At 38.2% G+C, this 26,470-nt stretch overlaps 1 protein-coding gene across 1 annotated transcript in view; it reads right to left on the minus strand.

Annotated features, from left to right (window-relative positions):
• Positions 1-26,470, minus strand: part of CHD7 (chromodomain helicase DNA binding protein 7) — a 120,952-nt gene that overhangs the window by 39,103 nt on the left and 55,379 nt on the right. Inside the window, exons 4-12 of the mRNA XM_006769048.2 lie at positions 21,304-21,441; positions 20,168-20,233; positions 14,233-14,288; positions 7,056-7,170; positions 3,809-3,892; positions 2,147-2,284; positions 1,932-2,053; positions 1,343-1,586; positions 41-217 (exon numbers count right to left, since the gene is read on the minus strand). Coding sequence (XP_006769111.1) covers positions 41-217; positions 1,343-1,586; positions 1,932-2,053; positions 2,147-2,284; positions 3,809-3,892; positions 7,056-7,170; positions 14,233-14,288; positions 20,168-20,233; positions 21,304-21,441 — 1,140 coding nt within the window. The remainder of the gene's footprint in view (positions 1-40; positions 218-1,342; positions 1,587-1,931; positions 2,054-2,146; positions 2,285-3,808; positions 3,893-7,055; positions 7,171-14,232; positions 14,289-20,167; positions 20,234-21,303; positions 21,442-26,470) is intronic.

A 26,470-nucleotide genomic window follows, 5' to 3' on the forward strand; every position in this document is an offset into this window, starting at 1 on the left:
TTGTATTTTTGTTCAATGGAATCACCAAATGATCACTGACCAAGTCCATCATCTTGAGTCCCTCCAGCAGCTTGCAGTTCCTATTCTTCAACCGGTGGGCTTCATCGATGACTACACAGCGCCATGGAATATTCCGCAGCTCAGGACAATCGGTCAAAATCATCTCGAAGGTCGTGATGATGGCATGAAACTTATAGGACCCCTTTATCACTCGACCCTACAAAAACAACTCTGATTATTATCTAGCATTACAGATTAACAACTTTGAGGATGAATAAAGAACGTAAGACATGGATTTATCCCTTTGGGGACATCTTTATTTTAAATAACACATATTTTGGAGGTTTAAGCTGTTGTGGTATAAGAAGGCCTTAAAATCTTTCCTTTTTCAAGGAGGTTACAAAATTGTTAGTAAAATTTCTGATCCAATTTCCTTACAGAGCCACACACAGTAAAGTGCCACCCAGAGCGCCCATTCTAGTCACATCCCACAGACTCCGAAAGGTGAAAGGTCAAAGGCATTGTGTACTAAGCTAACTTAAAAAAAAAACTTTTTTACTTTTTAAAGTGTCTTACCTTTCTTTTACTTTTGTAACTTATTTATTTTTAAAGCGATAAAACAAAAAACATTCACTTAGGATAGAAATTATAATAATTTCCCAAATTTAAAGATAAACATAAAAAACAAGTTTCAATATTTCCCTTCTTTAATTAGTTATAGGGCAGATTTTAAAGCAAACAAACAAGTAAAACAAAAATCTCTGTCCTATTTCCAGTCATAGAACTCCCATTTGCTACCTAGAGCTTAAAACTAATTTAGGAATTACTATTCTCCCTTCTTCACCAAATAATTTTTAATGTTAACATCACAGAATAATTGCATACAAGTAACTAGCAAAGTGAAAATTCACAGTACTTGCTAAGAGCCAAAGTATAAACTCTTCCCTTTGGATGTATTTCATTCATTGTGTCACTCAAAATTACGTGCCTAGTATTTTTCATTTCCAGCAAAAATGTAACAAAATATTATTTCTATTTATATTTTTAATTGCAAAAGAAAGCCAATTAGCAAATCAACACATTGATTTTCATTGATCATCCAAGGTAAAAAATTTCATTTATTTTTAATCTAATAATCAAAATGATTAAGCTATAAAATTGTAAAGCTGTAATTATGACATGCAGAAATATAATACAATCATAAGTTAGGTAAGAAACCTAAAGCAAATTTCTCAATTTTGCAAAACCTAGACCTTTCCCCCAAATCACTGAATCCATTTTAAATCCCAACGTTTTAAAATGCACAGACTAAGGATAGGCAAAACCACCTGTGATGTTTTACCTGGGGATCTTTGAAGTACATTTCATACAACTGAATGGTCCGACGACTAGCTTGACTCCCATGATACACAACCACGTTCAACTCTGTCCAGGTACGGAATTCCCTTTCCCAGTTGGGGATTGTGGACAATGGGGCAATTACTAAAAAAGGGCCATGGATTCCTTTCAAATATATCTCATAGAGAAATGTAATGGACTGGATAGTTTTTCCCAAACCCATTTCATCTGCTAAAATGCAGTTTCGCCTTTGGGAAGGAAATAAAAGAAGGAAAGTTTAATGAGTACAGATATTAGTCACTGCTTTTTTCTTCCACAAAACATATATTAGTATACTCACAAATGCCTATCTTAGATGTTTCCCTTAGCTTCAGTAAAGTACATTTCCAAGAAATAATTACTTTTACATACTTCTATCAACTTCTGTATTATTTGTTGAATAAATAATAAGCATACTTCCAGTGTTTGCTGTTTTATTATAATCTTAGTAGAGAGTTAAATGTTATTAAGTTTTATTTGAGTACTATTTTCAATAACTACAAAGGAAAAAACAATAGGCCTTTTTAAAAGTGAAGGAAACACGTTTTACATACATGTTGTACCAATTGAAAAGTAGCCAGTTTACTCCCTCCAACTGGTATTCCCTGAGTTTGTTATTGTTTTTATACTCCCTGGAACTCTCCGATTTCTTCCAATCATCAGCAGGAGGTCGCTCCTGTTTCAAATATAGTAAATCCCATTAGTGGTTTCTCAAAGACTGCACGATGCTATTTTCAAATTAAATCCCCTACCCTCAGCCAACTCTTACCACGCGCACTGTTTCCGGCTCCCTGGAAATTAGTCTCTCAAACTCCTCGATCTTGGCTTGATCGATGTCCTGCCTCAGCTCCCAAGTGCTGTCCTCATAAGGCAGGGAGCACCACTTCACCAGGTAGTGAGTCACAGGCTGGGACACGTTTAAAGGAATCAGAATCGTATTCATTTGACCAAAATACTTGATGTATAAAGGAAATGGGTGCTCTACCTCATTTGTCAACAGACACCACCCAAGAAGCAGTAAGACTTAGTGGGTAGAAGTTTTAAAAGTAGTCCCTAGTTATAGGGTCTCAAGTCTAAACTGGAAATAGTATTATTGAGCAGTATTATCAGAACAAGTTAATTTTTATTTAAGTCACTGATAAGTAACATTCAAAAGCCAAAAAGTATAAATATCTAGTAAATAATAGTTGAATTTGAGCCTGTACAAATCATTCACCAGGTATTTGATTCAGGCATATATAGTAAATTATCTTAGTATATCTATATCTATAATAATAAAAGCGTAGCATGCTAATTAGACCGGACAACCTTCCGGATGAAGCCGGGGCTGCGAGGGCAGAGGTGGCTGCGAGGGCCAAGCCCCTTGCACGAATTTCGTGCACTGGGCCTCTAGTATTTATATAATTGGTTAGTTTCTTAAAAAATAATAAAAGGCTTGAGTTTATTAGGATTTCTGCCTTTTTCTTAAAGGAAGAAACACTGTTTGTACCCAATCACTTTGGAATAATGTGTTTGAGTCCTAGCCAGTGTGGCTCAGTTGGTTGGGCATCCATCCTACTGTGCCCTGAAAGGTTGCCAGTTCGATTCCCTAGCAGGCCACATGACCAGGTTTCAGGACCAATCCCCAGTAGGGGGCATGCAGGAGGCAACCAATCGATGTTCCCCTCTCACACAATGTTTCTCTCTCTCTCTCCAAAAATCAATTTTAAAAATCTTTTACAAAAATAATGTGTTTTGAGTTCTAAAAGATTGGAGAGCAAAATATTTTGGGTAATATAGATTAATGGAATTTCCTTTGTCTTTTCCTCTAGAAAATGTTTGGGTTTGTTGACCTTCATTTCAGGACTAAGGTACATTGACCTGGTTATGATGTTAAAACCATTTGGTGTACTATGTAAATATATTATGAAACATATTTTTTTCAAGTAAAAACTAAATAAAAAAAAATAAAAAAGTCAAATATCATGTAACTGATATGATCTTAATTTGACATCCTCTGTGCACCACATTAAATGAAGTTCATCAATTTCACTAAGTATGTCCAATGTTAAATGATATTAAACTTCATTCTGCTACAACTGTACTCTTAATTACATAAGGAAATTTTGTGCTACATAACAGGTTTATACTGAAACGTGTTGAATTCTTTTTATTGATTATATTCTGAAATAGTGCAAAATGTCGACTTATTGGTTTCATATTGAAAATTGATTTCTTTTAAAAAGCTCCCAGACTACATATGAACACATTTAGCACTATTATTAAGTCATAAAACTAATAGTAAGTCAATAAATTTCAGTTAAATTTAGACCAAGTGTGCCATGATCCAAGGCTCTGACCAGGACCAGACCTAGGACGGCCACGATCCCTGTCTGTAAACACACATAAGCTGTCTGAGCTCCGCCCCCTAATACGAATGATCTTTTGTTACCTCTCCCCGGTCATCTGTGCTACGTGCAAAGTCCATTATCCGGTCAACCTCCACATAATCTGGATTAAAAAGCTCATCTTCAATCTGCACCAAAGGAAAAACAATTTAAAATGTTTATGTAATTCCTGAGAGTAAACACTATTCCACTTTTCACCGAGCAGTAATATTTTGGGTCACAGCAACACAAAATTTATATTTGGCAAATTCTTTTATATTAATTGAAATGCTACAATTTAGCAAAATCATTCCCCATGAGGAAATCAGACTTCTCAGACTTTGTTAACTGGGTCTTTTAATTACTGTGTGAAACCTTTTTACTGTGAGAGAATGTTTAAGAATATTTTAAATGAAGTGTGAAATTACAATTCACTAATGAGCAATCCAAAAGGCTGATGGCATGCGATGCATTCAGCATTCTTGAAACTGCAGTTTGCAAAAAAGACCCAGAGCCACGCACAGTACGTGCTATTGGACTCTCACAACTCCCGGAGTGGTCTGCTGCCTTACAGCATCATTTAGAGAACGTTATTCCAGAGCTAAAAACACTGAAACCAGTGAATTTCATATTTTAGTATGAACAGAGTTTATGATATTTGGTTACCTTTGCCAATCAATATTAGTACCTCATTTGAATACAGTCTTGTCATCAAAGGTTCTAATGATTTATTTGTACCGAATATAGAGCATTTAGTTAAAATTATTAGGGATACAAAAATAAGGCTTAAATAATTAGGTTAGCCAATATATTAACAATTTTTACAAAAGAAAGTAATACTGCTTGCTTGCAAAGTTATCACGTATTTTTTTTAAAAATACACAATATGACTCAAAGGCAAGTTACAGTCTAAGCCATACTTTAAATAAGTCAGTCAGATAAGCTAGGAAACAAAATTCATATTATCGTGTTCCTATCAATTAATTTATCAGTAACATAACTGCATGAAAATGCTTTGCAAGGACATGAGACACTTCATATGCACTGAATTGCAGGTTGAAAAGATAAGCTGTTCGATCACAGTAGGCTCAGGGATAACACCTTCTCTGGGCTACTGTTCCATTAAGACACTGGGTTTGGGTGCTTTGAACTGTGAATTATAAACCAAAAATCAAAAATATGTTTCAACTGACTCAGGCCTTCACACAGAGTTGATTAGTGAGGCAAAAAATTCATTGAAATGCTCAGTTAATTTAAAATATCAATATATTAATGCACTGGCTTTGTCAAATGAGTCTAGATTTAGGCACACAATATGTATATGTTATTCACAACAGCTAAAGCACTAAAACTTTCTAGTAACTAGTTTTGATGACAAATGCTGGTTTTAAGACAACTCATTCTTAAACAGAAGCTGTCATTGCTGAATTTAAATCCTTAACTTTACTCCTAAACATTTCTATCCTTCAGGTGAATAATCGATGCATGCCATCATGCATATGATGCAATTTCCAGCTTCAATAATCTCCTTGAACAGAGATTTTAGTTGCAGCAGACTTACAAGAAAGCAGAAGGTGAAACAAAGAAGGTAAAAGTAGTCAGAACTTAGCATGTAAAACTTAAATCCAGGACCATCTATGGAATATAGACAAACAGGTATGTGAGTGTGTATGTGCGCACACTAGAGAAAGAGGAATCTCCTTTATCCTTTTCTGCTAACACTTGGATTCTCTTTTCAGACTTCCATTCAAGTCAAAACTTCAGATTCTAGTTGACAAGTTACCAGCAAAATAATGTATTCTGACCTTGGTGTAGGTGGTCCACAAAGACAGACCCACACAGACAAGCTACAGAGCCAGGGCCAGGCACATGCCCCTAAAGTGCATCTGACTCCAGGAAACACAGCCCAAATAAATTTAATAAAGAGAACCAGGACCCAAGGCTGCGAGGGTAAGTTAACATTGCACGCTTTCCTGTTCCTTGCCACTAATCCATAGAAAAGGTCAGCAGAACATACGGTGTCTCTTTCTAAAAGGAAGCTAAATGATTTCAACTTGCCCAATGTCACAGACATTTAACCTTCTTTTCATTAAGAAGGGCATGAAAAATGGAACTTCCCATTATTTTCTTAGCAACTGCCCTTTCAGAGAATCACCTAAATATTCTCCAAGATGTAAGGAGTAAGTCACATTCACACACCTCCCTTCCCCTCAGGCCTACCTACTGTACTGCAAAGACGCCTACGACTCAGAATAACAGAAGTGGTGATCCAGACATATGTCCAGTAAAGCCACCACCACCTGATCCCCCATCTAATACACACTTTACAATCTGCCTATAAACAATGTAAAATCTGCATGAAAATCAGATTCCAGGGGAACACAGACTTGTCACCTGAGATTATAAGGATTTTATGACATAAAGTATTGACCACTCTTCTGGCCCCACCCCTATCTCTAAATAGAGGTGGGGGTGTGAAATCGGCTGTTAAATAGGTATTATTTTGCATCAATTTCACACTTCCTTACATTTTATATTCTGTTAACTCCTTAATGGAAAAGAAAACTAAGAAACCAGCAAGTTTAATCTTTCAGTGTGAAGGCTTTGTTTTGTTTTGTTTTGTTTTAATCTACTGGAGGCTGTAAGTGAAACCAAACTGGTGATCAACAGTCCAGAGCCCCCAGGAAGCAGTGTGTGAAAGCACTTTTTTTAAACGTTGTTGACTATGTTGGGGGGAAACTTGGCCCTTCTTAAAAATGTGAATTTTCTTTCCCTGCCCTAGGTATGGTTACCTTCTCATCATAATTGATAACCGAAGATAAAGGGAGATAGCAAAGATATTATGCCAATTGCTACACCACAACACAACATTTGTGAAAATTAGTCGAGTGAACTTTCTGTAATGAGGCACTGACTTGAACAAAAGAAGTTTGCCTCATACCTTCCCCAAAAGAAATAAACTTTTATTTCCTAGAACTTGTATTTAATGTGTACTGTAGAGTTTTTAACCTGCTAAATCTTAATAGAACTTTTTTCTACTTACATTTTTTAATATCTACTAACTGGACTTTCATTAAAAGACTGTAATCATACCATCATATTTCCACACAGTATCTTAAGGACCAGTATCTTCTAGACTAAGCAACAGGAAGAATAAGAAATTTCCTGTTTACAAATTTTTTTAGCAATAACCAGTTACCAATATGCAAGTAACAGCATCAAATGAGGCAAACTAGTTTTTCTTAATACAATTCAAAATTCATAACATTTAAATAAAGTAAATACTTTGAAAATTAACCAGGTATTTCATACCTCTGAAAGGAATTTGTTCTGGCCCTGCTTTGCCTTAAATCGTTTAATCTTTTGCTGAATTCTCTTATCTTTTTCCAGATCTTCTACAGATGCCCATTGACAATGAAGATAAGAGCTAAAAAAAATAAAATAATATACTTGAAACATGTGAAAAATAATGAATCCTTTATTATATGTCTTTTATAGCTCCCCCAAAGTCAACTAAACAGCTAATTAGCAAAATAACCTGTTTACTCATACAGGCTGCTGAGCAACATTCAACATACCGTATTTGCCGGCGTATAAGACGACTGGGCGTATAAGACGACCCCCTAACATTTCCACTCAAAATACAGAGTTTGTTATATACTCGCCGTATAAGACTACCCCCTCTTCCGCACACCTTCCACACACCAAATAAAAGGTAAAACAATATCAGATTTGATTTTAACATTTTAATTTATATTCAAATGCTTATGACATGCAGGAAAACTGTCACAAGGCTGTATGTAATCAAACATATACATAAAACAGTGCAAGTTTATTACCGGTAAACATACCGGTAATTCACTAAAGAAAACACACTCTATAGACTGGTACCGTAGATGCTTCTCAGGAACACAGGCAAGCAGCCCACAACCTAGAGGGACTGTCAATGATAGAAGTAAGATAACAAATAGAGGTAGAGAGCAAGTGCCGGGCAAGTCCCTCCCTGCTCCCTGTTTGCCCGCCCTGTCACTATAGCAGTCTGGTCCACCCTTGCATCAGCATCTCCCTGGGACCTCACTAGTGCGCAAGTGCGAGCTCTTCAACATTCTAACAGGCACCATGATAGCGCAAAATAGCGAATCTTCAATGCATATGTAAAGAAATATACGGTAACCCGAATTTACCACACTCGCAAAATCGCACACAGCCAACCATACACCCAGTATGGTATCGCGATTCGTGATTTTGCGCTATCATACTGGGTGTATGGTCGGCTGTGTGCGATTTTGCGAGTGTGGTAAAATCGCATAACAGCAAAATCGCATAACAGCCGAGCATACACCCAGCAGCGCTGCTGATGCCTGAACGGTATGTGGAATGAAGTGGGCGGGCATCGGGAGGCCACTATGGCACGGGGCAAGCACTATGGGCAGTCTATCTGAAGTGTACCTGGCGTATAAGACGACCCCCCACTTGGAGGCATATTTTTCAGGGCCAAAAAATCGTCTTATACGCCGGCAAATACGGTAATTACTAACTTTTGAGACTAAGAGAAGAAAATCAGTAACAGTGCCTAAAATGTGCCTTCTGTCCTAGCCCCCAGCTCTCTTATCCACTTCCCATAAAATAAATAAAGAAAGAAATAACCCAACAACAAGGTGTTTTATAAGTAAATGGATTACACTTCAATACAAAACAGTTAAAACTAGAGGGTGGCCTTAATTATGAATTTATATTTTTAGCCTTTTACCATTAATTGAGAAATAAAAGGTTTTCATCAAGTTAAAAGAACTCAAATTTCAAATGTGAAATAGCAAAGGCAAACCTAACACTTAGTCCTATCCAGAGCAATCAGGGAGAAGGGCCCACCGCCTGCCCTCTGATCACCCATGCCCCTAACTGGTCCTAGCCAGTTCTCGCCTCCCAGCCCAGCCCAGCTCTTCCAGCTCTGCAATGATGCCCCTTGTTCCCTGTGCATTCTCGGTCTCTAATGTTTACCCTGTCCTTGCAATGGGTACATCCCCTCCTCTTCAGACTCACCAGCCTGCTCAGAGCAACGCTGTGTTTTCTCTAACCTCAACTTCAATACTCTCCATCCTCCTTTGCTTCCCCAGCACTCACAGGTATATAGTTAATGCTTTATGGTAACTTTGACATTATTTTATTTGGTATTTCAATATTCTTTAGTACCATCATTCTCTCCCTACCCCTGGATGGCCTCAAGTGTCACTTATTTCTCTTACTAGTGAGGGCATTAAAAAGAAATGAGGGGCTTGAAGAAAAAACCACAGGCCTGGTATAGATATGCCAGAGCCAAGAAGGCAGCCAGAGGCCTGTGCACCCCAGTTTACTGCATGGAGTCTAGGAGACCTCTGTAGCTTTCTTCTCTTAGAAACTGTGCAGCCATTATGAAATCTTTCAAAAATGATTAATGATATGGGTACACTTATGATATTAAGTATCATATCATTTATATTTACGTAATGTTTAATATGCATTTTCAAAGGGAGGACTGATTTAGTACTACAACTGACTGAGGGAGACACTGACTTTAAATATATATGCCTATATAGATATGAATTGACATAAACCCTGTCCATACATACATATAGAGAAAACACACTAGATGAAAATGCATCAAAATGTTAATAATGATCATTTTGTGGTGGTAAGATTCCAAGTATTTTATTTTCTACTTTCAACCCCGATCTTACAAATTCTCAATATATAGTACTCTGTACTGCTGTAACCAGGAGCATATGTAAGCATGACCTATCCTAGTCTCCTAGCTCCTGGGGAGGTAGGGGCTGCGTGCAGTCAGTGCTCTTATCCTGACTGCAGTGCGCAGGCCTCTGAAGCACCACCGGCGTGATCGGGAGGTGGGCACAGGCCACCACCCGTGTGACCGGGAGGTGGGCACAGACCACCACCGGTGTGACCGGGAGGTGGGCACAGGCCACCACCGGCGTGATTGGGAGGTGGGCACAGGCCACCACCGGCGTGACCGGGAGGTGGGCACAAGGGCTTCTCTCTCTCACAAACTGGGCTGAAGTTTTCGGTCAGTAACTCTGCTTCACTATAAGGAGAAAAACCCCACCCCAGGCTTTTCACCAAGATCAGAAACAAGTGAAGGGTGTGCTCTCTCCCCACTATTATTCAATATCATATTCAAGGCATTATCCAATGCCATTAGATGAGAAAAAGCAGGAGGAGCAATACAATAAGAAGTAGAACTATCTCTATTTGAAGATGATATAATTGCATAACTGGAAAACCCTAGAGAAACAATTAGAAAATTAATTCAAAATATAAAATAATTCCAGTAATGTAGCAGGATATAAAGTTAAGTCAACAGTCTCCATCCACACAAATAATAACAAGTGAGAAGATGTCATGTTACAGAAAATCTCTTTTATAATATCAACAAAGATAAAATACTAGTAAGTTTAATAAGAAACGTGTGAAACTTAATATAAGGACATGTTTAAAACTCTCCTGTAACAGACACAAAATTAGAGTTGAACCAACTGTAAAGATATCCTTGTTTTTAGACAGCCTGAATCAACATTATAAATATGCAAATCAACACAATGTAAATAAAAATATAAACAAGCATTTTTATGGAGCAAGACAATTTAATGCTGAACTAAATATTAAAATAAACATGCAAGAATATCAAAGAAAACATTAAAAATGGAAATGATCTTAGGGGAATCTAGATATTAAAATACACTGTAAAACCTCTGTAAGGAAAACAGTGTGCACAGGCTCACGGCGAAAGGATTAGACTAAACCACAGATACAGGGTCAAATAAATATGCATCTTTAGTACAAAACAGCTGCACCTCAAATAGCTGGGACAGAGATAAACACCAAGTGGATGAGGCACCTACACACAGACAATGAATCCATGCGAGCTCTAGAGTCTGGAGGAAAACACGGCGATTCCTCTCTAACCTGGATGCAGAGAAAGGCTTCCTAACTGTGACTCAGAAGCCATTCCCAATAAAAGAAAAGATTAATAGGTATAACTGCATAAATATAGATATTTAAATTTACAATGCAATAAAGTTAAAAGACAATCGAAACTGGGGGTGAGGGAAGGTAGCTGCAATATACAACACAGATAAGGAACTAATATCCCATATAAAGAATACTTAAAAATTGAGGAGAGCACAACAGAAAAATGAGCAAAAGGCATGAACAAACACAACTGACAAAATAAGATATACAATGCCATTAAACTTATGAAAATATGTTCGACTTCATTCAGAATAAAAATCAATGCTACTTGGAACTACACTGAAATACAATTTCTCAAAAAAGTAGAAAGTAAACTGCACTCTGTTGGAAAGACTGAGGGAAAGCGGGTGCTCCCTGCCATTGCGGACTGGATGCAAACCGACACAGGCCTATGGAAGGAAATGTGGCAATGACAGAGCTGCATGTACCTTCGGCCTTTGATCTTGCAACCCCACTTCTAGGAATTCACCCTGAAGCTATGCCTCTAACAATTCGAAAATATACAGGTGTGGGAATATTTACTGCAGCATTATCTGTTACTGTAAACTATCAGAAGCCACTTATAGAGGAGACTGGCTGAATAAGTTATGATATAGCTGTGCAATGGAGTACTATGTAGCGGTAACAAAGAATGAAGACCTTATGAACTGTCAAGTCATTTCCAGAATGTAGTCTTGTGAAAAAAGCAAAGTGCAAATGCATACTACTAATACGCTATTCTTTTGTGTGCAAAAAGGGGAAATAAGTATTATATTTTATATAAATGCACATACACACATACACATATCTATGCATGTTCATGGCAAAATTTTGGAAAGGATAAATCTGGGATTAATAAGAAGGAAAGCAGGAACGGGGTGGAGGGGGGGGTGACACTTCTTTGGTGTGTAATTCTGATTTTTGAACCAGTGAGTATTTCATGAACTTGAATTATATGTATCAGTAAGAATGGGGGCAGGGAGCTAAAAAGGAATACAAATACAAACAGAAACTAATGAACCAAACTATGTAGCAAATAAATAACCACACTGAAAGGGGGCAGGAGGAGGAAAAGAACTAGGCCAAGGAAACCTGAACAAAGTATCTAGCCTCTGTACCCTCAGGCTAAACTGAAAAAACTGTAAACAAATGCCAAATGAACTTGTTAGTAGTCTTCTTTTTCACAGAAATGTGGTCTAGTCATTCTGAAACCACCTCCTGTATATTCTAGGACTGACAAATAAGCAAACATATTATAGAAAATAAGAGTCAGGTTTCTTGTGGTCAAAGAAGGGAGTTATTAATATTAGAAGGGGAAAGGATAGAATAAACCCTGTGGAGTTGAAATAAATTTGGAAGTTATTAATATAAAGGCACTGTTTTTCACTGTTGTTAGGTTGGTAGGTAGAGGTGTGTGTTTATGTAATTAACATATATGTGTGTGCGACGTATGTATATATGACACAGAGGCATACACATGTCCATGCACGTAAGTGCACACACCAACATAAGCACCCCCCTCTTAGCCCTGTCCACTGAGAGGGCCGAGCATGATTCCCCAGGAGCCATGAGCACATCTAAGAAAACTGCCAGAGGAGTCTGGAGCATCGCCCTGTGTCAGAAAAGGAAGGAAGAGCTCAGAGAAGACGGGACAAGGCAAAAGGAGAGAGGGGCCGGATTGAAGGGGCTCCCAATGGTCAAGTCTGGGATACTGCGAGCCAAGTAAATGATAATAAAGAATTATGACCCATGGAGTCTACACGGCTATAAATAAGCAAGTGGGTAAAAAGGTTAAAGCTCTTCCTTATAGTTGAAACCCAACTAATAAATTTAGGAGTGATGAAATCACTAAATCACCACTTAGCAGCCATTATCACATTTATTTCAAAGTATCTTTCTACAAGGCACTTTTTAATGACACAAAGAAAAACAAATTCTTTGTACCATTTTTGCATTATTCCTGTAAAACTGAAATTATGTCCAAAAAAAAGAAAAGGTTAACAGAATCTATTCATTTTATGGACAGTTTAATTTCCTTTAGATCCCAATAATGTCAGCTAGGAAAGCTGTTGTTTTAGAACTTTTGTGTCCTCTCATCTGACTGGCGAAGGACGGCCGGTCCCCCAGCCTGGCAGCAGGCCCTGGGCGGGAGCACCGGGAGCTCCTCTGGGGCTGTGCCAGCCAGGTGAGATGTTTCTATGGCCAGCACCCCAGGTCCCACTGCCCCGCCCTGATTTAGTGGGTGCCTACCTGCCGGTGCCTTTTATGGAATCATTACTTAAGCACCTTTGCTCTAACTTTAATTTGGTAAGCGTACCAAGAACTCACTCTCTCTGGCTTACTTTGTTATCTCCTCCTTACCTACCCTTACCACACTCTATACGACTATATAAAATCATGTCATACCCCTAATTTCCAACTGTGTAAACTCATCGTGCTCTGAGTAGCAAATGATGACGACATCGAATGTTTACTGAACATTTTTTATTGCCAGACTCTGTATTTCCTTGTACTCTCACTGTACACTGCTAAGAGGCTTCCTTATCTTCTTACTTGGTAAAAGGTTTTGCTCACAGAACTTCAGAAGTGCACCGGTTCATTAACACAATGCCAAGTGCAACACTGCAGACGGATAAACAGCACGAGGCTGATGCTTTTATTATCGAGGGTCGGGTAAGTTTCCTTAGGCTGTGCAGACAGTAACTCCAAAAGCCTGTCTTTAAACCCTGGAATTTATTAACATGGTATTTGAGTTCCTTCTCCAAGAACGTTTAAAGAAAAATTAATGTTTCTGTTATCAGTGAGTATTCTCGTCCTTGCCCTGTGACTGTTACGTAGGTTAGAAAACGTCCTTCGTCTTTTTCAGCAAGATGACCACTGACCCTTAAAACGATGCTGTCTCGCCAAAATGTGTGTTCAGTCCTAGTAAACTGCCTACGTCTACAATGCAGAACAACACACTGTGTTTTCAATTCAGTTTTTTTAAAAGTTATGCAATTCAACTTCACCGAACAAAAATGAGAAACAAAAACAGGTAAACATAGCTCACTGCATTTCAACCTGTGAGTGACGTCACGGTTTTCTGGGGCTTTGGCCTGACGGTGGACTTGTTGCCTCAAGTGCCCAGCATCCCACACACAGAGAGGGAGGAAGGGGAGCCCCACAGAGTGAAACTCCTCCTCAGAGGATAGGCGAGTAGTATTGCTACTCACTTTCTCTTACTGTAGGAGTTTTTACCCCTCTAAAAAGAACGTCATGGTTATGCATGAGAGTTAGTCCACCTTTACACCCATTACACCTTTTCCAGAAAATTAAATTCATGAAATATCAAAAGGCATTAGGCAATGGTCTTCAAAGTTCTAAATAAATCACACCACAGTTTCCAAATTCCAATTATTTTTTTTATTTTCCCAATATTTTTAAAGCATTTTTTAGTACTTCAAAAAATATATTCCCCAATTCAAAAAAAAAATCACAATCTACTTACAAGTTTTTGTATTTCACATAGAATTCCTCAACTTCTACCTCCTCTCCAGATTCCTTCTGCAACAAAAGAAAATTTCAGGCACATACTTAAAACCATCTACTGGAATATTCCAAAAGGAAAGGGTTACTCCCATCCGCACATGAAATGGGAATGACAGAGGCAGCACAGGCCGTCCTGGTAGCAACGAGCACGTTGTGAGCTGGTGGGCGGCCGGGGGTTGTGGACCGACACACTTAGGCCCTTGCACGTTGCTCGACGTGCTAAGGCTTCTAAGACATGAATCATTTTAACTCCTCCCTAACCACATGCAGCTTCATTCACAACAACCTGACCCCAAATCTGGCTTCCTGCCAAACCCACAGTGTTAAGTAGACGCCAAGTGTACCATTTTCTCAGGCAGCAGCCAATTAGCAACTGCTCTCCTGAATGCCATATGTATTATTCTTGGCTGCCTCATGGCAACTTTACATTGTGGGTTTTGTAATGTTTTAAAATATTTAAAAGACATTTATTCCTCCATATAGTTAATAACTCTAAACAAGAAACCGTATAAAACTAAACCTTGTGCGTATGCTGTAATTTCAGTGCATCAGTATTCAGTTTTAGTTTTACTCACTGGTACAATTAAAATCTCTCAGACAAGATGTCTCACATGTATCGCGGCCAAATAAAATTAACACTCCAAATACTACACTGAGGTAAGGTTAGCATTGTGATGCACACCAGCCAAATCAAGACTTCCCTGGTCCCTTTATCAGTACCATCTCCCCTGATCCTACCGACCACAGTGGATGCAGAAGATACCACTCGTATGATATGTTCAGCATGCCTTTCAAGACATTTTTTCCTTTTGGTTTTAGGCTATTGAACAAGTCATAATGTGTAATTTTCTTCTGGAACATTTGATCAGATAAATCGGGGATACAGATATAAACACTACTTACAGATGTTTAGGAATTGGTTGTACACTCTTACAAGAGCACCCAAACCTGCCTTGAGGGTCACACTGAGGTAAGCTGTCTCAGAAATACTGCAAAAAAAAGCGAAGGCAAGTAGGAACACGAGAGAGGCTACAGTCTTCGATTCCTAATCTTCAAACTATTGCCAAGATTGTGAACTTAAACTTTTCTTCAAAACCCTCACATGTACCAGTTAAACCCAAATTTGAGACAGTTCTTCCACCTGCCTAAGGGTCACCAAGAAGACAGTATTCATGAGGGTGGTCCAAACCCATTAATACCGGGTTCTGCCATAATGGATCTAAAAAACGGTCACAGCCATAAAACAGCTCCTTAAACCAAAGTACTCAGAACACCGGCGATGTTTCAGACTTTCAGTTGTCCAAAATGAAATGTTTGCTGCATGTCTTCAAAAGCCAGCAACATAAACCTGGAGTTAATTTAGAGATAAATGTAGCCAATTCTAATGACAATGCATCCAGGACCCATCTTACTTTTTTCTAGCAGTGATTTCAAGGTTATGTTATCTTTGCACAGAACTGGAGATTCTAGTAGAAAGGCAAAGATAAGATAGCAGATAACCAGAGAAAATCAAAAACCAAGGTGAGCCTATACCTTCTGATGCTTCTCATGGCATACCATCAAACTGAAACCTAGAACGGAATTCAAATGCCTGATCTACTGCCCTACCTGGCCTGGCTTAGCGGTTGGAGCACTGGCCAATGGACTGAAGGGTCATAAGTTGGATTCCGGTCAAGGGCCCGGACCTCGGTTGTAGGCTCAATCCTGTGCCTGTGTGCAGGAGGCAACCAATCGATGTGTCTCTTTCACTTCAATGTTTCCCCTTTTCCCAAACTTTCCTGCAGCGCTGTCCTTTCCATCTCACTCTAAGCGGTCTCACTACCCCATCACTGCAAAGTGGGCACCAAAGCACACAGGATCAGCTTTTGGACAATAGAGATGGTTTTCATTCTGTCTCTATTCTGTTCCCAGAAATCTCTGACTCTTACAACCATCAGCTGTCCCTGACTCTGGTTCATACCCATTTTCTCATCATGATCAGCTTTTCCTCTGGGAACCTGCTGTGGAGATGCCGAACATGAGGTCTAGCTGTCTCAGAGGAAGCGATGAGGTTCTGAGGCCCCATTCAGTAGCACCTGGAGCTGGTGTGGCATCATCCCAGGGCCCATTGCTTTCGGATGTCCCAAATTATAAGCCTGTGCTCTAACTGACCACACACTGAATCACCTCCTTGCCCCTAGAACTATAAACAGAACTGTTTTGTAACATTTATTTCACATAAATATTATCATGCTGATTGCTTCTACATTACTAATAGCAAAACAATTAACCGAAGTGGAAATTCATAAGCCCTTAGGAGCATTTTAATTATTCTAAATGGTGTTCAGTTTGACCAGCCTCTGGTGATAGTTGAAAACAGCTCCAACCCCTACTACCCCCAATGCCTTAATTTTCAGAAGTCATTTCATAGCAGGCATATATAATAAAAAACTGAGTCAAGACACTATTTCTGCACACACACAAATTTCACTCAACTTCATTCCTTGGATGACTACCATTAAATTTGACCGGCCTCTAAAGTAATTTTATGTGTTCAACAGAATAATTTGAGAAATGTGTAGATGTTTTTCATTAGACTCCAAAACGACTCTATTGAAATTCCTATTATTCATATGATAATTAAGTTCCAAACATATTAAGCCATTCTTGCCTCACTGTTCAGATGAACTTTGATCAGGCAACGAAGTGACTCCTCCATCACCTGGAATCTACACCAACCATCCAGCAAATGATGACCCTGTAGAGCCTGAAAGAATGAACGGCCTTTTCCTAAGCATTTTCTTAGTAAATTAGGCAGTCACTCTGCAGAAACAAAGCTTCACTTGAGTATAAAAAAAGAACAAAATTCTCTGAATGCACAAAAGAATGAGAATGCACCTCAAAGTATCAATACGGCAAAGTTACGAACCTTTCCTACCTCTGGGCCAACCCACCACATACTCTATAAGAGATGCCATATCGTAGGCTCACTTAAGGAGAAAAGGACTTAGGAACAAATGGGATGAAGACTTCGGCCTTCCTTATACTCTATTTTTTTGTTCCTGAGTTTAGCTAGTGAGGATTAAAACACCTTGGGATTTAAAATAAGCTCTTCAAAAGAAAATATATGGTGTAGAGAAAGATAAAGAATGTTAAGGAATACAGTCAGAGTTAACTTTAAAACAATTCAGGCCTTCTGATACAAAAAGGATTTGAGTTTTCCTCAAAGCAGAAAGGGCTACATGATGACTGAAAGTGGAAAACAAAAGAATTAACCTTTACGCCATCCAAAAGTCCATTCTTAAATCTACCTCAAAATTCAAGTACACGGATCGACTCTATCTCTTGCACTGGGTCTCACCCATATTCATTTGGGTTTAGAAAAACAAAAGTGCCTCTTCAGCTGCCCTTACTTAAAAGGAGATGCTGTTAAATAGGGGACCTCTGTAAATCTCCATCGTAACAGATCATTCTTTAGGCTACAGTGGTGACATCGACTAACTCTGAAAACCATCAACTGCATCCCCACTATGTGTCAGCACCGTGCAGGGTCAGCTCTGAGAGCTCATAGCCAGTTTCTATAGTGCTGCCAGGGGGAGATAAAGGCACCTACCTTCTCAGAGCTAATTCTTCAATTATTCATGGTAATAGGAAACAGACCAGCAGGCACAGCTAGCATCCACGGGAAAATCTCAAATTTCCTTTTGTTTCTATGTGCCACACTTCCCTCCAATGTAGTAAAAGTGATAACTAACATAGCCATTTCGAGAACATTAGCAGTTTAAAAAGTTAGTACCTGCTAATGTGGACAACCTTCCGATGGTTTTTTTGTTGTCCTTTATGAAGTACTGGTAATCTACAAGCACTTCGGATGAACTCCACAACTCCTCTTACTTCAATCATACCTCCAGGCCTATCTCCCCCTCCAGAGAAATGTTTCCGTTAATACTCTCCATCCTAAAACGCTCTAACCCAACAAACACTCCACCCTCATATAGATTATAGTAATTTTAAATTCCTGTGATAAGATAAACCTGGTCTTCTGTACATGGTAATACCTATTTCTAAAATGTGGGTACCTATCTGTTTAAAGTAAAAATTAAAAAATAATTAAAATATAAAGCCCTCAAGTAGGCAAAATAGAAGGAAAAAAGCAATGTCCTACATAATGCATAGTCTAAGTAGCTCTGGATAATAGAGCTAATTATCATTTCAACCCCCAAACCTGCTGAGTATGCCTGCTGAAGCACTTCCAAATGAAAGAAAATTAATATATCCCATCCAAACCACAAGCTATTTACTCAAACAAGTCACTTCAATTCAGTGAAGGGGATTATTCTTTAAAGCATGTCAAGTATTTAAATTTTACCATATATCCACAATTCACAAATTAACAGTTCTAGTGTCATTAGTAGGACCAAAAAAAAAAAAAAAACCACAACCTTTCTAATGAGTTAAACAGTACTCGTTTCTGCTTGAACAGGTGGGAAATTTGGTTGAGATTTAATTCATCAGAGAGGAAATCCTCATGGTCAGAGTCGCCAGACAGCCACTCCATACAGCCCTCCATACCCTCTACACTCAACTCCAATTTGAATAATAGAAAGAGCAAACAGTACTGCAATGAGGTAGAGAAGTTTACTTCTGGTGCCATTCCATTTTCAGTCTACCGGGGGTGGGGAAACTTTCTTCTGCCAAGGGTCATTTGGATATTTATAACATCATTCATGGGCCATACAGAATCATCAACTTAAAAATGAGCCTACTATATGTGGTCAAACATTTAATTAACTCACCCTTAAAGCCTTGGCAGGGCCAGACAAAGTGATTTCTCAGGCCTCATATGGCCAGCAGGCCAGATGTTGCCCACCCCTGATCTAGATAGTATTGAATGGTAAAGGTTTCCTATTTGATAAGCCTGGGATCTCACTTTAAGTCCCATAATCCTCCCTTTACCTAGCTCTCTAGATGTGAAGTTACACTTTGTATATATTTTACTTCAAAAACACACTCAACAACTTATTTTACATTTCAAAACAATGAGGTTGTTTCTAACCCACCTTGAAAGCAAATAAAAAGAAAGACCTGTGTATTTGACAATGACTCAAGCTGAAAGACTGACACCTATATCTAAAGAAAACCACTTTCTAGAGGCACCAAAAATTGTATGCTGGAATATGTAAACGCACCTGGGTGCCTATGCCATTCTTCAAACTACAGAAAGCATTTTCTCAAACTGGGCAAGAAGAGAGATGGTTGGGATAAAATCAGGAATCGAGATAGTAAAAGAAAACAGTGTTACTGAAATTCTTTGTCACCACGTACGTGTCCCTCAGTGACAAAGTCATCAGGCTAATGACAGGTACTTAGAGCTCATCTTTGCAGATCAGCATGAATTTTTTAATAATTTTAAAGAATAAGTGAGATCTTCAAAAATTACACTGAAAATAGCTCTGTATTTCACCTTTGCACTGAGAAAAAGATATTAATATTTTAATTGTATGAGAAAATACCTATTCCCTAAAATGATAAACTTCCATGGGGGTGGGGAGCTAGGGAAGGGCAAGGAACCTTCTTCTTAAGGGAAATGAGAGATCAATTCATATTTACTATTTTTATGAATAATATTTATGAAAAAGGCAGCCTTTAACCCTGAAAGTCCTATACATTTGTTTGAGACTTTTGAGTTTCTTGCCTACTCTAAATGGTGTAATAAAGCACTGGTTGGTTGATATATCTTAATTTGGGGCTGAATATCCCAAAGATTTATATTGGGCTATACATCAGACGCATTAGCCTTGTCACCAGAAGTTTTATTTCCCAATAGTAAAATCTCTAAAGAAAATTATAAAGCAAAAAATAATTTAAGGGTCACATATACACCATCATTTTTGATCACTGCAAACGGTGCTCACCTGTTTTTTCACGGAACGACTACTCATGATTTTTTCTACCAATGGACCTTCTGCATCAACAGATTCCTAAAAAAGAAAGGAGAATGAATCCATCCAGATGGAAAACATTTCATGATAAGCTGTAAAAGCAAGAAACCATTCCCTTTTAGCATCTACCTCTATGTCCTTTAAATTCCTACCCTTTAAAACACTGGATACAAAGTCGCAGTAGGGAAAAATATGATTGAAAAGAACAAAAATCTCACTCTGCACAAAGGCAAAAGGAAGATCCGTGTGTATTGCTTCGTGATTATATAGTTTAATTACGTGGTCTAGCACGGATCCCTGAAGCCAGAGAGCATTCAGAAACTCCAGCTGCCAGAAGAAAACCATCTCTGCATGAGAGCCATCAAAAACACAACTTTCTTCATCTAAACCCACGGGGTAAATATACTCATCATTCTGTGACTACTGTAGGCGGCTTTTATCCATGGACGTCACATGAAACGTTACATAACAATCTAACACAGCACAGATTACCAAATAAAATACAAAACTCCATTTAATATGTTTTACAATGGGTTGCCGGTGGTTAACTAAAGAACAATCATGGTAAGAAAAGGGCATTATTATATAATCTATATATTTTTTAAGAGATCTTTACCATAATCAATCCTAAGTTACTACCCATATTTTATACCAACTATTTTATATGTCATTTACATTGCACAGAGAATAAAGTATGCCCTGCTGGGTACTACAAGGCAGTAATTTCATAAAGGGGCTCCTACGGTGCCTAACAGCAGGAGACAAGCTTGAGTGGTTTATTAAAGTCCCAGAAACTACAGCATTGAATTTTCAGAAGTAAATTCAGCTTCCATGCATCCTAGTTCCGATTCTTCCTCAACACAGACCATTCATTCTCCAAAATTGTGTCAAATCACACATCACAGGCTTGTATAAAAATACATTTGGCGAACAAGGCGTTTTAAAAGACGCTGCTAAACAGCTCGTGTCCCATCGCACGGTAACCAACATTTGATGAAGGCTCTCCAGCTTCAACTCCATTGCTTTGCTAAGCTTTTCAGGTTCTGGCTACAACATTCCCAGTCCATCGCGCCAACGGCAGCGAGAACCACACAAATCTGGACGCTAACCTGCTGCTCCGACTGCGAGGTGTTCGAGGGGGAGTCTCTCCCAGCAGCATCTGCATCATCTGCCTCCTCATCAGAAATCTTGAACTCCAAGTCTTCAGTGTAGCGCTTCCTCTTCACCTGCCTGCTGGACCGTCTCTTCTGAAACACAAGCCCAACAAAGGGGTTTAACATCCATCACTGACGCGCGTTACAACTTCTCAGGACGGTGAGGTGGGTATTTTAGAAAATTAATCTTAAAGAAAAAATAGCTTTAACCCTGTAAATCGCCTAAGAGGCCATAGTGGCAATGATTATCATGGAAATCGAGGGTGGGGGCGAGGGGATCTGAAGTCAGCCACCTGGGAAGCTATGGCTCTGCCACTCCCCCAGCTAGCTGACCTTCAACTAGGAAATGGAGATACCAACAAATCTTATTCCCCATTCAGCCAGTGTACCACTCAAAAGTGAAGGCAATTTTGAGGCTGGTGATGGATATATATGGGCTGATTATACTTTTCTCTCAACTTTTGTACATTTACAATTTTAGCCATAATAAAAAGTTCATAAAAGTGAAGGCACTGGAAGATAATCTACATTATTTTCCTATTGTAAGATTATAGATAAACACTAGTATACTCTTATCCAAGGAACCAATAATATTTAAGAGGACCTTTAAATAGAAGGCTTGCATCTTAATCTTGGTCCTAAAAGAAACAGTATGAAACCTTTGAAGAGATAAAGGACTGAACATCAGAATCTATAATAAATGACTATGAAAAATAATTTTATTTAAAAAAATATTTTTACCACACTAATTAAAATGTAAGAGATTGGTAATAGCTAGTATTAGTAGGATTGTTAGCAAAATGAGTCCTCTCTCACCACAGTGGTCAAAATATCTTTGCAGGACAGTCTGGTCATGTCTGTGCACATTTAAAACATGCCCACCTCTGGCCCAGCAACTGCACTTCTAGTAAGCTACATAACATAACATATCTTAAGAATACCTGCAAGAGAAATTGTGAAATAAAAAGAAAATCAAGTCTCATAATCAGTAGCATATAATTCTATTTAAGATAACAAAAAACCATGTCTGTGTATTTGTATGTGTGGATCTTCAATACCAGGGTGGGCAAAAGTAGGTTTAAATTATCAGCCATCATTCCCTAAATATATAAATCATAAGCAAGGACACAAAATAACAAGAAGACAAATACTATAATAAATAAATAATACAAGAATAAGCTGTTTTTGTATGCTCACAAAACTATAAACCTACTTCTGCCCACTCCTACAGGTAAACTCCTCAAAGACACTGTATGTCTTGTTTACTTTATGACTCAATAAATATTTGCTAAAAAATGAATGTATAATATGTATGTTTGCAATAACAAAAAAAGTAAAAAGACACATAGCAAATTGTTAATTACTATTAATCCTGGGGAGGGAAGTACATGGCAGAAGGAAAATGGTTTTGCACATTTTGTTCAGAATAATTGTTTAACCTTTCTGATAAAATAATTACTTTTGTCAGTTAATTAAAAATGGGGAGAAAATAACCTTTTCATCAATGTATTGGGATAAAATCAAAGACAACGCTAAAATGACATTTTAAATCTCTGATAAATGCAAGATTACAATGAGTTTGCAAAGCACACAGAAGAAATAAAAATATTAAGAGAGGTCACTCAAACATTTTTCTAAAAATTATGAAATAAAACCTTTTAAAGAGCCTTGTGGATTTTAAAGTTGAACAGATAGGCCGAGGCAAATTAGCCACTATGTGGGCCCAAAGGGGTCAGACACAGTGCCTTATGGCTCATGTCAGGACCAACAAACCCAGCCTCTTGCTCAGAGGACTGATTTTAATTAAGATCCTGCTCTCTCTGCTCTCAAAAGGGAGAGCAGCTCAAAATACAAACTCAGTGTACTATGACCATCAAATGGGCTCTTTGGGACTGTGAACTCTTAGCCTTCCACAGTCACGGCTACAAAGATATAAAGCACCTTTCTGACACAGGTATTTGAAGTAAATCTTATTCACAGACTTCACAGTGGCTTAGACCAGAGGGAGTTCCTCCTCTGACCTTCCCTCGTCGTCGGCCCTGCCCAGAACAACCAATTCCAGGTCAAAGTGGAGCAGAAACCAGCAGGGGTTCTGCCATCTGCCAACTTTACTCACATCCAGGGGAGATGGGCGGGGTGGGGGTGGGGGTGCAATTTGACCTGGTAGGCTCTGGAGCTAAGTTCCCATGTTTAAATGAGCCCAGACTCTCACTTGGTGGAGTTAGGCGAGTTATGCTGTGGATCTTAGTTTCCTGGTCTGTAGAATGGGTTAATGATAGTCACTACCTCATGAGTAGACTATGAAGATCACATAAGGGAACTCACTTCAAGCATTTAGAACAGTGCATGGTACATAGTAATGCCAAATTCAATTAGTAGAATTAAAGTCATCATTAATTACCCCACCTTTCCAAAGAAAAATCAGAGTTCAATAAGGCTACTACAAGGCCTAGCCCTAGATGCTTTGAATAGCTTCCTTTCTCTCTTCCCATTACCATGCCTCACTTCTCAAGAAGACTGTCAGTTTAAGATATAAAAGGATATTATCAGGAATAATATTTTAATTTTGTGATATTTAGCATAATGTCTATATTCCATTTAATATATCAATTTAACTAAATTGAAATGGATTAATCTATATTTTCATCTTTATGTCATTACAATAGGAGTAATGTATTACTAATGATGTATCTATGATGTTTTATCAGGTTTCCATGGTTGGGGCCACACTGTCAGAGTATTCTTCCAGCATAAGTAACTAAACACCCATAAATAAGTCTGTGGTTTACACTAAATACCACTCTGATAGTAAATAAATGTGCCAATACAATAACTCAGGGCAATTTTTTCTGTTTAAATAGACATTTATATATCAGTCAGTGTAACTTTTATAATGAAAGTGTCTCTTCATATCAAGCTTATGTTATTAATCTATGAAATAATGATGGGCTTAGTAGTGGATACAAGGTCACTTAATAATAGTAAAAAACAAACAAAATACAATTAGAACTCAATCTTCTGAAATTTTTAAGTGTTTTATGGCTTCTCCACTTTCTAAATAATAATTGGTCTTAAGTTCATTTATTTTGGGCATAAAAGTTCCTTTTACAATTTCCCAATATAAAATAAATTTATTTATTATATAATGTGCGTTACTATGGTCTGTTAACATTACTATTTGAAATATTTTTATGAGTCAAAATGAAATGTACGAATTACATTTAAACCATAATGTGCAAGGCTTCTGAATTGGCCCTAAAATCATGGGTCAACTTGTCAAACTTGGATTACTTTAGAAAAGCCATTTGTAGTTAAAACAGGTGTACTGAAGAGAAAATTTAAATGTGTTTCCATGATCTCACTGTTGCAGTAACTTTGGGATACAATTTTGAATTCATTAAAATTATATGGCATTGCTAAAGTTTAAATAAACCAATCACAAAACTCAAGAACTTCAGTCCTTTATGCATGTGCTACAGGAAGAAACACAATACACAGCAGTCAGCATCACTTCCTGTGTCAAAGACAACAAGAAAGGCCTGCCTTCTGCACCTGAGTTACGTGTGGCTGCTTGTATTGGCTACTGAACCCACGACAGTTAAGCTTTAGCCAATTAGAAAGGATGCATTGATGTTCACTTGAATTGATTATCATTTTTCTATAACTAAAATGCAGAAGGAAAAAATACCTCAAAACTAGTATTTCATAAAGTCCATTTGAAACTGTATTAAAACAAACAGACTTCTAAAAAACGGCAGCAGTATTTGTGAAAAAACAGAATTTCTTGATTCGTGTAAATAAATCCTCTTAAATTGCCCAAATACTACTGTAATAAAGGGCTTAGTTTAAGCAAGCACAATTCAGGGGGGAAAAACACCATTGAGCATAAAAATGAAATTCAAAATCATTAAAATACTTTAGTTTAAAACTCCCTAAGCAATTAAAAAAAAGATATCTACTTACCTTCCCAATAACTTGTCACTGCCATGTAAAATCAAAGTGAATTACAAAATTAACCCAACTGCCAGAGGTATCGCTATGTTAGTTATAAAACTAAACCAAAACAAAACACACTCATTCACACACACTCTCTTCTCTCCCTTTCAGGCCTTCGATTAGGCCATTCTGTGCAGTTACAGATATTATCAGGGAGTTCTACTAAAAAGAAAGAAAGCTATCTGAAATTCTTTAGAACAGAGCTGTATACTGCAAATATTTTGTTTCTAACCTTTAAGTGAATTGGAAGAGATGTGGGCAGAAAGTACTTAGTTCACTGAACGATTAGAAAAAAATCAAGCAAGCTTCTAGGGGCTGGCTTCCTCGTCTAGCGGGACTCCTTGGTAACAGCTCCATGATAACTTGGATGTCAGTCACAGAGGTTACATTCCCAGCCATCCCAGTGGACCACACTGGCACGCTCCCAGGGAACATAACAAGGAAATAATGTTTAACGATCATGTGTAAGGGTCCCTCACCTTACAGTCCAATCAGTGACAGTGACGGCTGTGTGCTTTACACACAGGAACCTGAATTCCTAATGTCTATTTCAGGACCAGTTTTTCAGCTGATTCCTATGAAATTCTTTAAAAGTCAGGAGAATCTAACACTGAAACATGGTGCAGCATTGCCATCCAAAAAGTCACTAACATGTTCACGGAAACTGGAGTATTACAGGAATATATCTCAACTCTCACCATGGGATATCAGAAACCTTAAGACAAGCTACAGATTATATCTTGGCTGTTTTTGGGGGGGTTTTTTAGGCAAAGTAAGAGAACTGACAAGCAACCAGACCTCAGGAAAATCAGAAATGTGAATGAAGCTTTACATGAACCAACATATCCATTATGTTAACACCAATATTCACATAAACATCAAGATGCATTGACAGAAATAAGTGAAGATTCTCTGTTTTATTTATCCCAGAGTCAAAGATGGCAAGAGCAAAAAGTCAGGAGTTTAATTTCACACTGGCCCCCAGCTCGCCTCACTACGGATATAATGTTCCAGACAACAATAAAGCCATCTTTAAAGCAGCTCTATAACAAAGACAGGGGAGGTCTAGTGTACTTGACAGGCGGCTAGAGTTTCCCATGCTAAGTCACCCAGGCCCGGGACCAGA

Source organism: Myotis davidii, unplaced genomic scaffold (assembly GCF_000327345.1).
Source record: "Myotis davidii unplaced genomic scaffold, ASM32734v1 scaffold1, whole genome shotgun sequence".
NCBI classification, from domain to species: domain Eukaryota; kingdom Metazoa; phylum Chordata; class Mammalia; order Chiroptera; family Vespertilionidae; genus Myotis; species Myotis davidii.